The sequence below is a fragment of the Aptenodytes patagonicus genome, chromosome 2, assembly GCF_965638725.1.
Source record: "Aptenodytes patagonicus chromosome 2, bAptPat1.pri.cur, whole genome shotgun sequence".
Lineage (NCBI taxonomy): Eukaryota > Metazoa > Chordata > Aves > Sphenisciformes > Spheniscidae > Aptenodytes > Aptenodytes patagonicus.
This window is the reverse complement of record NC_134950.1, coordinates 109966020-109981815: the sequence shown is the minus strand read 5'-3', so window position 1 is coordinate 109981815 and position 15796 is coordinate 109966020. Positions and strand designations below refer to the sequence as shown.

General features: G+C 43.2%; 1 protein-coding gene across 2 annotated transcripts in view; it reads left to right on the top strand.

Annotated features, from left to right (window-relative positions):
• Nucleotides 1–184: 184 nt before the first annotated feature.
• LOC143156778 (uncharacterized) overlaps nt 185–15796 on the top strand; it is a 41691-nt gene continuing 26079 nt past the window's right edge. For both annotated transcript variants that reach the window (XM_076330736.1, XM_076330737.1), the window contains exons 1-2: nt 185–665; nt 5260–5369. In XM_076330736.1, coding sequence (XP_076186851.1) covers nt 5345–5369 — 25 coding nt within the window. In that variant the 5' untranslated portion in view covers nt 185–665; nt 5260–5344. The remainder of the gene's footprint in view (nt 666–5259; nt 5370–15796) is intronic.

Sequence of the window (15796 nt, the reverse complement as noted above, 5' to 3'; positions counted from 1 at the left end):
CCAGGGGGCGGGCGGAAGGCGGGACGGGACGGGGCGGGGCGGTGCCAGCAGGCAGCGGCAGCCTGTGAGGACGCGCCGCGTGCGCAGGGTGGGGCTTCCCCCGCGCAGGGGCGTCGCGTGGCGTCGGTCTGCCGTTGGAGGCGGGGGGGGAGGTCGGGGGGTCGCCTTCCGTCAGGCGCCCGCTGAAGGGGGCTGGGGCGGCCTCTTGGCGCCGTAACGGCGGCCCACCGTCGTTGGGGCTCCCGGTGGCTGAGGCCGCAAAGTCGTGCTTATTATTTAAGTAACTTATTGCCGTTTACCTGAAGGGTTTGACAGTGCCGTTGTGCTCGGGGTTTCCCGTAGGGCTCCCGTAGGGCCCAGGGGGACCGGGCGCAGCAAGTCCCTCTGTAATGCCGTAATTATCGACTGTAAGCAAAGGTGTTACAGGCCTTGGGCAGAGTAAAGGTGCACGCTGCTGCCTGCCTGAACGTCTTGTGCTCAACTTCTTGTGTTTCCAAAAAGCTGTGGTGGAACTGGAGTCGTCTAGCTAGGTTATAACAAAGCAGTAATTCGCCGGGTCAGGTTTTTCCAAGCGTATCGGCCTCCTGTTCGTCAACAAACCCACAAACACAAGCAGGCCTTGGGATGGTTGATTCTTCCCCTTTCGCCTTCCCGACATGCCTATGGTGCGTCTTTTTTTTTGTAATAATTGCAGTTTTCTCTTGCTTACATGTGGAGAGATATATCCGCATAATTTCTAGCGATGATTGTTCAAATGCTTGTCTGGTGAACATCTAAGGTCTTACAAGACAACGCTAAAAACTGGGCTTTTGGTGCTCAAATTGCCAGTTTGGCCACATACTTGGAGAAGTCACAGCTATTCATAGGTTCATGAAAGAATTATTTTGTTTTTAACAAAATATCTGACCCTTGAATATGTTTGTAAGCATAAAGCACTGTTAAATTCAGTGCACGGTAGTCATACTCTAAAGTGGTAGCAGTAGCTTGTGATAAGCAAGTGTCTTCAAGACCTTGAAGTGCAAGCTTAAAATATGAAAACCACTGTTTCAGGGGACTGAGAAGACATTGTATTGCTCTGAAAGGCTACTGATGCTTCTCAGTTGCCATTTGGCATTGTCAGTGGTCTGTAGCAAATAGGTTGGAACAAGGCATTAGAAACGTGCCTTGTTCTACATTGCTAAGTTGTAGAATGGGAGTCGGTGCCTTCCCTCAACTCAGCTGCCAAACAAATTATTTTGAAAATACAGTGGCTGATACGGTAGCAATTTTTCAATTTATCTGCATACCGCCACAATCAAGTGAGATCTGATCTGAACCAGGTTACAGCTGTCTTGATCCTGTCAAGATCTTGATCCTGTCTGGTTTTGGTGTCAGTATAAAAAAAACAGAACTTGTTTTGATAATTAGTTTGATTAACATAGATATTCAGTAATTTGATGATAGCACATAATCAGATTGGACACTCAGTGTTCTGAATGGGAAAAATTAAGAGTATGGAAGGTTTTTATTTAGAGTCTGTTCACTGTTTGGTTAACCCAACCCTTGAGTTGAATATTGTGTTAGTGTGTGAAATACTTACTGCCTTTGTCATCAGAGTTTGTAAGAGAAATTGTGGCTATTGTAATCCATTTTATTCTGATTTAGGTTGGAGATTATCCACCTGACAGTGACCTGTCAAGGTAAAGGAGTTATGTCAGGCCCAGTACTTCATGACTGACATTGTCTAGGCCATTGGAAAACAGGTTAAAAAAGCTTGCAGAAAAAATAGGCATGTAAAATGGGGAAGTGATGCGAGTGTTGCTTTTGTCTGTTAGAATGTGAAATACAGGATTAAATACTTTTGTGATGGCTAAGTTTTATGGTTATTGTGTTTTATGCCTGTACAAGTTAACCAAGTTGAAAAATGAGATCAGTAGATTTGCTAGGCAGTCAAAGGCGTCAAGCACCAACATCCAGCTAGGCAGTGAGAAGGAAGTGCAAATAGTACAAATACAGGTGTGGGGTTTTTTTTATTATTATTTGTTTGAACTGCAGGAGAAAGCCTGCAAGACAGAACCCCTGTAATCCCTGTTCAGCCAAGGACAGCCTGGTATCTAACTGAGAGATTTGCTAAATTGTAGGTTCATTGTGTGGGTAGCTACAGTATTGGTAGCCCAGATCTTAGGCACATCCCACTAGACAAACAGGGCCTTGGCAAAGGACCATAATCTGGTTCATAGTCAGAACAATGCTTAAAATATCCATCCTGTTTTGCATTCATCTAAATCTAGAAACAATTTAGAGAGCAAGAGAAAACACTTGTAGAACTCGTCATTTTTTGATCAGTGGTTGATTCATGTATTATGATGCTTATTTTAAAATACCTTTCAATAATTTTCAGTCATCATTGTAGAAACATGATAAAAAGTTTGATGTGAAAATGTTCCACTTCAATACTACTAAATTCTTGCAAGTTAATGAAATATGGTAAGTCACAGTAATATAAATACTATTGATTCCTATATTGCACTCTTGTTTTGCTGCAATGATTTTGAGTGTCTGTCTGGATGACTTCTTTTTTCCAGGTTTTCTTATCAAATTTTTTTTTCTCTCTTGTTTTTTTTTTTTTTTTGTTGTTTTTAGCTTTTTTTTTTTTTAGGGACTTGCTGCTTAGTTCTTGGCTCTCTGTGCCATACTAAGTGAGTTCATACTTATTATCATTTGATGTGCTCAGCTCAAAGAAACTTTTACAAACGTGCCTAAGTTTAGCATCTGTCACGGTAAAATTCTGGGTCATTTCATCTGGAAGTGGAAACTTTTTAAAAATGGTGTACCATCTTCTCTAAATTAGAAGGTGAATATATTGGTAGATAATATTCAGACCTCATTTCAGAAGCAAGTGATACAAATAAGTAAGTTTGCAGATGACACCAAGTTGGGCGGGAGTGTTGATCTGCTTGAGGGTAGGAAGGATCTGGACAGGCTGGATCGATGGGCCGAGATGTATGAGATTGTATGAGATTCAACAAGGCCAAGTGCCGGATCCTGCACTTTGGCCACAACAACCCCATGCAGCGCTACAGGCTTGGGGAAGAGTGGCTGGAAAGCTGCCTGTCCGAAAAAGGACCTGGGGGTGCTGGTTGACAGCCGGCTGAACATGAGCCGGCAGTGTGCCCAGGCGGCCAAGAAGGCCAATGGCATCCTGGCCTGTATCAGAAATAGTGTGGCCAGCAGGAGTAGGGAAGTGATCGTGCCCCTGTACTTGGCCCTGGTGAGGCCGCACCTCAAATACTGTGTTCAGTTTTGGGCCCCTCACTACAAGAAGGACGTTGAGGTGCTGGAGCGTGTCCAGAGAAGGGCAATGAGTCTGGTGAAGGGTCTGGAGAACAAGTCTTATGAGGAGGGGCTGAGGGAGCTGGGGTTGTTTAGCCTGGAGAAAAGGAGGCTGAGGGGAGACCTCATTGCTCTCTACAACTACCTGAAAGGAGGTTGTAGCGAGGTGGGTGTCGGTCTCTTCTCCCAGGTAACTAGCGATAGGACGAGAGGAAATGGCCTCAAGTTGTGCCAGGGGAGGTTTAGATTGGATATTGGGAAAAATTTCTTCACTGAAAGGGTCATCAAGCATTGGACCAGGCTGCCCAGGGAAATGGTTGAGTCCCCATCCCTGGAGGTATTTAAAAGACATGTAGGTGTGGTGCTTAGGTACACAATTTAGTGGTGGACTTGGCGGTGCTAGGTTAGCGGTTGGTCTCAATGATCTTAAAGGTCTTTTCCAACCTAAACGATTCTATGATTCTATGATAAATACTGCTAAAATTAGCATATGTAAACTGTCTACCTTCAGTTATTATACTGATGTCAGTAAAAAATTGGATCTAGGGCTTCAAAAACATTTGAAAATTTAAAATGACAACTGTTAATAAAATTCTGGTAGCTGACTTCACCCAGTATGGATTGCAGTGTCTAACGTGTAGAATCATAGAACCATAGCATGGTTTGGGTTGGAAGGGACCTTTAAAGATCATCTAGTCCAACTCCCCTGCCATGGGCAGGGACACCTTTCACTAGGTCAGGTTGCTCAGAGCCCTGTCCAACCTGATGTTGAACACTTCCGGTGATGGGGCATCCACAACTTCTCTGGGCAACCACCACCTTCATGGTAAAGAATATCTTCCTTATGTCCAAACTAAATCTACCCTCTTTCAGTTTAAAACTGTTGCCCCTTGTCCTGTCGCTACAAGCCTTGGTAAAAAGTCTCCATCTTTCTTATAAACCCCCTTCATGTATTGAAAGGCCTCAGTAAGGTCACCCTGGAGCCATCTCTTCTCCAGGCTGGACAACCCCAAGTCTCTCAGCCTTTCTTCATAGGAGAGGTGTTCCAGCCCTCTGACCCTCCTCTGGACCCGCTCTAACAGGTCTGTGTCTTTCTTGTGCTGGGGACCCCTGAGCTGGACACAGTACTCCAGGTGGGGTCTCACCAGAGCAGAGTAGAGGGGCAGAATCACCTCCCTCGACCTGCTGGCCATGCTTCTTTTGATGCAGCCCAGGAGACGATTGGCCTTCTGGGCTGTGAGCGCACATTGCTGGCTCATGTCCAGCTTTTCATCCACCAATACCCCTAAGTCCTTCTCTGCAGGGTTGCTCTCAATCCATTCATCCCTCAGTCTGTATTGATACTGGGGGTTGCCCCAACCCAGGTGGCAGGACCTTGCACTTGGCCTTGTTGAACTTCATGAGGTTCACATGGGCCCACTCCTCCAGCCTGTTCAGGTCCCTCTGGATGGCATCCCTTCCCTCAAGTATATCGAGTGTATTTGGACAAGTGTTTTATATTACACATATGAAGTGTATTTGGACACTCCCTGCTAGTAAGATTTGGCAACATTTGCTGTAGTAAGTTAAACAGTGCCCAGGCAAGGGAAGGTGATTACCTACTCTAGTAAACTGTTAGATGCTCACTGGCACAATCCACGCCTGTGCCAAGGAGAGCACTTTCAAGGACTTCTGGGCATTCTTCTGGAGCTGGCATGTTCCTGGGACCAGTTTGTGTGCAGCCAGCCTGCTTGGAGAATGAGAGAATTTATTAGCATAGATGCAAGCACTTCCCTGTTGGTTGGCCTGGGTGCCTAGGAATATCCCAGACATGTCTGATTTATTGGTATAGATGTGGCATTTCAGTGATTTGTTAGTTGGTGCCAAGAATAGCAGAGAACATGTGTGAAAATATGTACTCATTGAGATAAGTGGCCTAAATGCTGTCCCTTACCATATTTTTTTCAGAGTTCTATACCATAAGAAGCAATGGGTAATGGATCAGAAGAGATTACTTCAGGTGTCCGTGAAGTTACAAGGATCCTAAATTTGGATGACCACAAATCCAATACAACTCTGTAAGTGTAATTTATATCTAAACTGTAGTTCACAAGATTTTTTTTTTCAGCTGAAATATATACATATGGATCGCTTTCATGGAGTTTAATGGTAAATGAATATGGAATAAACTTTGGAACCTTTCAGCAAGGTCACATTCTAGCGCTTTCAGTGTGCAAAAGCAGTCTTATCAGTGTCAACACTACAATGTGTTGACAGCTTGGATGTAACAGAATGGATGTAATAGAACCTTGATGATGACTACTGCTAGAATTACTTACTTTTTCACAAATTGTTTTTCACCTTTTGTACAGATGACTAAATGTTTGTCCTGCCTCCTGTAAGGGACAGTTAAACTTGGTGAAGTTCAGTGCATTGCTGGCTCTAATGCTTTTTAGCATATGGGGATCTCATTAGAAAAAACTATAGCAGATTTATGGGTGCATATAGCACAATGGTGGTTTAAGAGAACGGTACTGTGAAAGTACAGAACTGGATAGTAGTATCCTGATAATGGTAGACCTAACAAGATGAGAATAGTTGTTTTATGTTGGTAAACTGGAAAAAAATAGTAATTACCTTGCAGAGGATGTTGTAACTTTTCCAAAGGTTAGAGGTGCTGCAGTGTTTGGGCACATCTTTCCATCTGAAGAAGCAAGAGAGGATGAAATAATTTCATGTAGAAAGGAAAAAGTTTCCTAGTTGGTCTCACGTGGCCTGAGTCCAGCCTGGAAAGTTGAAACACTTCTTTGTAGCCAGAGAAAACTCTGTTATTTCCACTGTGACCTGCCACAAAGGACCCTAGGCTAGGGCAGGACCTGCCTGATAGGTGCTGCCCAAACAGGGAGCAGAAAAGGGTTTGAGAGGTAAGTATTGAAGGATGCATCTTAAATAAGCAGTAGAGAGGAATAGGAACTGCATTCCTCTCAGCAAAGGTGCTGGTGAGGGACCCGTGTGGAGGAGAGATTGTGCTCATGGTGCTGCGCAGTCACTGGAAGCACTGGCTTCATTTTGGGATTGTGTTTGGGGTTAGTGAGGCTGATGGAAATGCAGATTTCCCAGCATTGTCTGTTTACACCTCAGCACCTGCATGGATTTGTCTCTAGTCTTCATTTAGCTCTGACTGATCCATCTGACCTGTGAAGAGATCGACTGATCCCATGGAAAAAAACGGGGATATAACATGGAATGGGCATCCCCTTGAAATGAGGGTCCCTTCTCCATCAGAGCAGGAGTGTTGTCATATGCACAGTTGGTCACAAGATGTCGGTGTCAGAGAGCATGTTGGAGTGAAGGGCCTGGGAGGTTGAACATGGAGTGGAGATCTCCCTTTTCCCCATTCTGGGAACGCTGCAAGGAACAGTTGCTGCATTGGCCCCTGATGTTGGAAACTGGCGTGGTATTGTTGGGGCTTGAGGCCACAGTGCAGGTCAGGAATTTTTCCAGCTCTTCGCAGGGTGGTTTTGGTTTGGTTTGTGCATCAGACCCAGCAGAAAGCTGAGAACTCTCTGAGGCAAGGTAAGAGCAGGAAGCTGACAGAATTAGGAGCAGGAACAGATTCTGGCCTGAGGGGGAGGCTGTTGCCCTTTGAGCAGCTATCCTGTGTGGTACAGTACTCCACTAGTCAAAGGTAAGTATCTTACATACGGCTTTTGGCTGACACATGAAAGCACAGGCCTTCCAGGTTGTCACCTGTAAAGAGCCCATTTTTTTATCCAGGACGATGATTCAAGGGGTTTAAGCCTGAGCTGGCTTGGTATGGTCTGTTGCAGATTACATCAGTGAAAAACTTCCTAAAGAAAACTATGTGTAACTGGCACAAGATGGCACAGCTTTTCCATCCCAGAGCGTGCTGCATGGGAGTCAAGGGAAGGGGAGCTTGTGAGCCATATATGCCCGTGGGAGACCCACTCTCGCAATGCTTTCATTATAACCTGTCAAGTTATTTTGCTTCCAATCCCAGTTCCATATGTATAGTGCCGTAATGACTCTAGTTTAAGTGACAGATGCACTGAGAAAGGATGAACAGTGTAACTGCCATCCTCCTTCTTAGAGTTGTGCCTTGGGCACTCATGAAACTGCAGAGATGTAGAATGTTTGTTGAAAACCAGGGCATCTTCAAACATTATCCAATAAATGGCATAGCATCTAACAGATCCTCTGACAGACCTCTAGTAGCAGCTTAAGGTTTCTTGTCACTTGCATGTGGTTGATACATCCTTTGCAGCAGAAGCACTACATTTAACCTCCCCAGCCCAGGTGGTATGTCAGCTACTTCATAACAGTGCTGTAGATTCTGGTGCTTGCTGTGTCTCACCGTCTGCTTGTCGTGGCAAGCTGTGCAGTGGCAGTGTTTTTCACAGGTATACCTGTGCTCATCATTGGTGTTGTAGAATAATTTCACACAAGTATTTTGCATTTTGAAAAGATTATTTACATCTTCATAATCCGCATATTGTGTGCAAGCAATGATTTGGCACTGCATGATCTAGGTGCTTTTTTCTGCGTTACAGTGATGTGCAGACAACTTTTCCCAACTGCAGTTACTGCTAGCATAAGCTACTTGTTTGTATTGGGTGTACATGGCAAGGTGCTGGCATCAGGGAGGCACGGGGTGGCCTCTGTGAGGAGAGGCCAGACACTGCCCCACGCCAGGCCCACTGCAGGGCACAGCTTAGCCCCTCAACCATGGGTGGGTGCCTCGGGGAAAGCCCAACTAAGAAAGGGCAAAACACTGTCTGGCAGTGAAGGGCGAGGGAAAAAGTGTGAGAAACATCCCTGTGAGCCCTGAGGGGGCAGTGGTAGGAGAGTGAGGAAGGTCTCCAGGCATCCCCACAGAGATTCCCTTGCAGCCCCTGGAGAGGACCACAGTAGAACAGGTATTTCCCTTTCTTCTGTGAACATGGAGACTGTGTTGGAACAGGTATCCACACTGCAGCCCATGGAGAACCCACGCTGGAGCAGATTTAGTCCTGAAGGACTGCAGTCTGTGGAGAAGACCCACGCTGGAGCAGGGGAAGAGTGTGAGGAGGAAGGAGTGGCAGAGAGGAGCTGTTACAGACTGACTGCAGACCCCTGTTCCCCATCCCCCTGTGCCGTTTGGTAAAGGAGTTGGTAATGAAGTGAAGTTGAGCCTGGGCAAAAAAGGGGCGTAAGAGGAAGGTGGTGTTTTTGTGTTTATTTCTCACTATCCAACTCTATTTTAATTGGTGATAAATTAATTTCCCCAAGTCTAGTCTGTTTTGCCTGTGATGGTAATTGGTACGTGATGTCCCTGTGTTTATCTTGACCCACCAGCTTTTTAATCTTATTTTCTCCTCCTGTCATATTAAGGAGCGGGAGTGAGAGAGTGGCTGGGTGGATGTCCGGCAGCTGGCCAAGGTTCCACATAATTTCTGTTTCCAGAAGGCTATATTAAAACAGATTTTTCATCTAAAAGTGGATTACCCCATGCTGAAAATGGCCACTAATCAGTTTTTCAGCAAGTCAGCAGCAGGCAGTGTGAAAAAACACAAATTATTTTGGCTCATGCATGGAAAGTAATGACTGATGTCTCTGACAGTAGTAGACTTTGAGAATGTTGGCTTCCCAAGACATGACGAGGCTATGTGTTGTTCATTATCTGAAGTCTTAAAACACATGACCTGTAAGTATGAAGGATCATGTGATATGAATTGGCAGAGTTATGTGGTGGCAGAAAAATTCTGAAAATCAAAGCATTTTCATGGGAGACAATTGGAAACTTGATTTCTTCCTGCTAAAGTGCGTGCTGTGACTGCCCACTGGGCTTCTTTTTGGGAAGACGACCAAATAGAGTGTGGACATTAGTCCATGCAGACACATAGTAATGCATCTTAAAATCTTACCAGGCTCAGAGGGCTTTTTCTACACTGAATTTGGGTGAGAGGATAAGCCAGAGAACCTCATGTCTCTATTTCATTATTCTTCCATGTTCCTGTATCCCTTTTGATTAAAAAAAAAAAGGCTTTGATTTTAACCAGTTATTTCAAAGGTCCATTTTATCAAGCACCTTAACAAACCTCTTGACCTGGCATATCTGAGGAGGACATAAACTCTGGTATTGCAGTGGGATTAAACTTCACTAAACAAAAGAGGGTTGGTACCTCAAGCTAATCTTGCTGCTGGAGAAAATATCAATGCATCTACATCCTTGAAGACAAGGGAGAAGGAGAGCAGAATGATCTGGGTGAAAGCCATGAGTCAAATGCATACTGTTAACAAGCCCTATTTGACCTGTGAAACAGAGGAATATGGTAGTCTCGGCTGCAGTTGCCCATATAGAGTGTGAGAGTAACAGAGGTCTGATGGGTACATTGATTAATAGATGTATCCGCTTCTGACAAAACCGTGCCTTGGCAACTGATGTGGCTGTCCCTGTTTTAAATGAATCAGTGGTAGACTTGTGTGGCTCAGTGCCACTATCCCTGCACATAGCTCAGTGCCATTTTCTTCACTGCAGCAAATGAAAACCAAGTGAGACTCCCAGTACTGTACAAATCAGCAACCTGTGCTCTCTGTCTTTCTTGCTAAGAAATCCCTCAACTTTTCCACGGGAGAGGTGTTCAGTCTCTTCCCTTGCAATTAGACTTTGACCGTCTGAATAATATCTTCACTGTCTTTAATCCATTGTATGGCTTCCATTATGGCTCTGCCCCTGTAGATAGTGGGATCAACATCAGCTCACTTAGCACTTGTTCTCCCCTTGAGCTACGAACTGTAAACAGGACCCCAAGGTCCTGCATAATACATTGCCTGTGTTTGGGACAGCTGGAGGTGTATGCCCATCTTATCAAGGCAATTCCTCTGTCAGACTCTAAATCAGGATTCATGTACGTAGATTTGTAAAGTATCAGCTGGTTATCAGTTAGGCATAGATACAGTCAGTGCTGCTGGGTGCTGACTTTGAGAAGGCCTGGGCAACATGCTGCTCATAAATCATGTGGAGCCATTTTCTCTCAAATCCCATCCCTTCCCAGAAATTCAGTAACTTGAAAATTATTTTAGAGGACCTAAGTGTCTCTAGTGGAAGAGAACTCTGCATCTTCAACAGTGTTACGCTCATGTGGGGTTTCACAGGTGTTTCACAGGTGTACAGAAGTTCTGCTGAGCTCCCAACAAACTTGAAAAGGAGCCTTCCTGAACATGTGATCTTGAAATCCAGAGAAAGCACTTGGTACATACCTGTGCAGCTGTTCTGTGATCCACTCATAGGAGACATTGAACCAAAGGCATAAACTCTTCTATCAATTTATTTCATGGATCATGCTGTTTTTTCATTAATAAGTTGCAGAAGCAGTGCAGATGCCACATGAATATCTGTTTGTTAGTGAACTCTGCCTCGTCATCTCTTTTTGGCTGCTATAGTGGGAAAAATTGTAGAAGTTTGGTATCTCTTTTAATGTCCTCATGGGTCTGTATCTGTGGTTGCCATGTGGCTATGCAATTTGCTCTTGAAATGCACCACAAATCTCAGCCTACCAAATTTATCTGACTGGACCAGAAAGTTTTCTCTCCCTTATGCTCTGATTGCTGTGGAGAAATGCACTTGTCATGTCTCCAGATATCCCCTTACTTCCTTGAACTCCCTTGTGATGGCCCCAAAGGGTTCTAGCTGTCCCTCAGGAAATACCCTACAAGGCACCAGAGCTCAAAATACTCTTCCTGGTAAGTAGTTGCTTGACTTGCTTTTTTTCCTCCCTTTCTTTCCTGACTCGTGACTGGAAAGTGTGCTGTTTGTCCTTGTAGCCCCAGTGACTGTCATGGTAAAGAGGACACTTGTGCATAACTCTTTCCTTCCCTGCCATTGGGACTTCTTTCTCCCGAGGTTCCCTGCAGTGGACCGGAGAAGGCCATTCAGCTGGAGCCCCAGGGGTTTATCAAATTTTCAGCCAAAGCCATGAGCTAAAGTCAGGGGCCAGGAGACAAGCCAGCTGAAGGGATGGGATCACCTCACAGGGAAAGGAAAAAGCAAGAATCACTTGCTGCCTTGCAAAGAGGGAGCAGCAGCACTGGCTCTGCACAGCATCCAGATAGTCGGTGAGGTGCACACAGTGGCTGGGGAAGAGGAGGATGCTAAGAAGGCACCTTTTGGGCTGTCTCCTGAGAGAAAAGGGAGGGATACGTTAGCCCAAGGCAGCCCAGATGCAGTAGTGTGGGAAAGGCTGGACAGCATGGGAAAGGGGGCCATTGCTTCCCCAGTGACCCCACTGTGATGGGACTCCTGGTTCATTTGGGGGGCAGGGCAGGTAGCAGTGCAGAAGCTCCGCTGTTTCCTGAAGCTCTGGAGGCAAAGGGGGCTGCTTTTCAGATGATTGTATGTATGTAAGTCCTTCTCTTTCTTTCCATTACCCAAATAACAGCGTGTTGTAGCCAGGGTCTCCCATACCTCAGGCGAGGAGATGAGCAACACTGGGGTTTGCTTCGTGATCCTTCAGCTGGCAAAATGGAGTGAGGGGAGAAATGTAAAACTCATTTCAGGACAACCCAACCCCTGCAGCCTGTACCTCAGCCAGCTAAAGCCTCCCTTTGCTTACAAGTGGGACGTAGTAATACAGCTTGCTAAGCTTTGTAATACTAGTGGATATTTATTTTAAAACTTGACTTGCAACAGCTTTCATGTGATTGTGATTAATAACCTGGCATGATGACCATGAAGACTGCTGGGTACAAGTGACTTGTGAGAAGTCTGCAGCTGAAGCTGCTTGCAGAGGAAGCAGGAATACCAGCAGGGGGAAGTGTTGTGCTGTTATAAAAATAACTGAACAGCGGGCTATTCTTCACTAGCTGTAAAGCAGGGATGATGCTGAAGCATTCCTTTGGAAATTCCTGGACAAACTGTAGCTAGAAAAGAATATCCCATGGCTCATTTTGATTTCTGTTTTGCTCTTGTGATTACTTGTCTTTTCTTGCTCATTGTCTCCCTAGTACATTTCTTTCATCAAAAATGTTTGATGATAGTTTGTCAGACAAAACATTTTCAAGGTCATAGTGATGTTTCCTAATGTCACCTGGAAGCATTTCAGGGACTAAGGAAACATTGTACAGTACTCAGAAAAAAGTCATGTTTCCTTAGCAATAAAAATCTCTTTATCAGACTGGTTGGAGTTTTATGACAGGGTAAAGGAGTTGCTTAGTCTTTTTAGGATCATTAATTGCTCTGTCTTTAGATTCAACTTGATGACATGATCTTATGCTGAAATTCAACTTGATTTTATGTTGTGTGGACTATGTATAAGATTCTCTGCATTGACTTATTTACTATTTGGCAGTGTCAGAATAAGTGGTTACTGTTAAGTAGCCTTCTATTGCTGTCTTCATAAACGAACAGTTTCTTATTTGAATAACATGTTGAGTAGTTTGTCTAGTTTTTGCATCAATAGCTAGCTACTTTGTAGGGTTTTTCTAATTTACAATATATGCTTCAGGATACTTTTTTGTATCCAAACCTTTTTTTCACGATGTGATGCCTAACTAAAATCCAGGCCTTGCTTACTTTTCTCAGGCCACTAGATGCTCTTTGCTGTAGCATCATAATCAGATAAGCCACGTCTGAGGAGGGGAAAATAAATTAATGATTCTTTCACACTGTGTTTTTGTTCTGGGAGGCTGATATGGGTGGACAACTTTCCTGTAGTAGTATTATGGTTCTGCCAACTCACTTACCACACCCTAGAGAACAGATTGACAAGCTTTTGCTTTTATTAATTGTTCAGTATTTCAGTTGGTTATTTAATATTAGTAATAATGTCTCTGGTGATAATAGAGACAAGATTTGAATGGTTGCACTTGTAAAAAGGTGAAACACTTTTGCATACATCTGTACTTTCTAATTTTGGAAGTATTTAAAGAAAGAAATGCCCCTTTCGATTGTGTTATGCAAATTGAGAGAGGAGAAGGTCTTTAAACAAATAAAATGGTTACTGTCAGCAACCTGAATATCTGTCTGCTGGCAGAGGAGTCAGTGGCTACAGTAGGATCTCTCTCTGCACAGTTCTCCACGTCACCTCTGTTAAATGTAAGTGTGAGAGCATGGAGGAGCAGAGAAAGGAAGAGAGAGTCATGTGAAATCCAGCTTGAGGGTCACTATAAAACACATTGTGTCTGTAGAAGGTTGTTCTTGTTCTTGCTCTGAGTGGTCTAACTCCATCAGTGTTTCTGTGCTGCATAACACCATCATTTTGCACCTCCAAAGCCTTCCCTCAGCTGCAGGGTACTTTGCCTATGCCTAAAGATAACCCTGCGGCCAGGTGCCTAATGTAAATAGCTAAACGAGGAATGCAAATATTATATTGTATCAATGCTACAGGAATTTCAGAGGAGAGGGAAAAATTTCAGAGATATTAATATTTTTTTAATACAGCTTTCACTCAGGGGTTCCATGTGACTGGTCACAGTCCTAGGTAAAAACAGAGAAGTCAATATTGTGTCAATCTTCATGATAGAAGATTATGACAATGTTGAGATTTTTCAAAAAACCAAGACTTTGTTCTTTGTGAGCTTTAAGAAATGGCTCACCCTCTAAGCCACCAAGTTCTAACTGGCAACTGATCTGTTGAAGTTCATTTCATGTTCAAAAGGTTTGTTGAAAAGAGTCAGCTAAGGGCGTGTTTTTGCAGTCTTGGAAAAGGATCTTGGAAGTCAGTTCTCCAGTGCTAGACAAAGAGCTCAAGTCAATTTCATCATACTCTTCAGAGCAGACTTTGCAAGTGGGAAGAAGTTGAAGTCGTTCTTCAAAATCCTGACTTGATTTTGAAGCTTCAGCTTTCTACAAAATCAGATAACATAACTAGCAGGTGTTGAGGTATGTTGGTTTTGATCATGTTTCTGCAGTTTCAGTTCACTAAGATGCTTGGTAAGCTTGTAAGAAAAAGGCATAGGCATTTGGAGTCCCACCACTCTTCTCCTAGACGAGTAGCATGCAATTTAAATCCCTCAGAAATCTAATAAACTCTTTCCTAAGAATTCCTCTTAAGACATTTTTTACAGCTTAACTGTCAGTCTTCTGCATGCAGGAACAATTTTTTGGATGCAGTATTCAACCCTGGAAAAAAATTTAACAAAACTGTGATGGGTTACCATTTTTTATGAGAGTAACAGATTTCACGACCATTTCATAACATTTGTTAACTTTTAAAGGTTCACTGTGAAAGGCTTCCTGCTTAAAAATGTAATGTACTGCTTGGGCTTTATTCCATTTATGCCTTAATAGCCCAACAAAGCCATATCACAGAACTTGATTTCTCTTCTAGAAAGTCAGATATAGTGCCAAAGCCACCATATTCACCTATGCATGATGAACTACTTCAAAAATATTGACATTGTTACTGAGAGTACCAAGTAGCAACGTAGACAGCTCTCTTTTGTATGACAAAATCTTTGCTATTTTATATATATTTTATATATTTTATATATTTTATCAATATTAGCTCTTTAATGTTTGTGATATTTGTGCTGTCATCAAGGAAAAGAGAGAAAATAATATTTCGTTACTATAGCACCTGAAATTAACTTGAAATGTGTTTTTTCTTATTTGTGGTTTTTCTGTGTCTGTTTGTTTTGAAAGAGAAATATGAAAATGCTTAGCAACTTTGTTTTCATTTACATGTCATGTCATTCTATGACAGCTCATAACAAATTGATCATAGTAGTTTTATTTCTCTTAGAAGAGCTTATAGCTTCTGCAGTCTTACAGAGGCTACAAACATGAGGCTATTCCTGTAGCTGTTTTTCTGAGGATGTTTTCTGTCTGCTGATTGTGTGTATTTTTAAAATGCAACCGTGTCAGCATTTTGAGATTCACCAGAATACTGTGCAAATTTGAAGCAATGGTAAATGATATAATGTCTGTTGAAACTGTTCCCTGTATCTGGCAAGTTCTTGTAAACGCACAAGACTCTCAGTCTGTTCAACAAAAGGGATATTAAATTTCTTTAAAATCATTGAGATTTTAAAGCTCTTACTTCAGTATCCATTTATGAATTTTTGTTTACATAATTCCTTGTTTCATGTACTGTCACTATCTTCTGTAACAAGTACACAGCAAAAAAGATGTTTTGAATCTGTAGCTCCAGTCCGGTTCAGCTATATGGCACAATTTCTGGCTTTGGAGTGGATTATTACAGAAAGTACACAAAATACAGGCTGCAAGAACCCCTGTCTTGCAACAGGAAAAATACATCTAATGCAGTTATTTATTTTATGATTAGAAATCCAGAATGAGGAGAATGTTAGGGATCTGGGAGGACTTGTTGGTTAACATCGATGAAGAACTTCGAAAGGTGGAATGCAGTTAGGAGGCCTTAATTTTTCTTCTTGGGGATCCTGAGGAAAAAATGAACAAAAGCTAGAGAAGTTCAAAGAAACTACAGCACCATGCATGACGCCCTATTGTGTAGAAAGGAGACTGCTAAAGATTTCCCAGAAACTT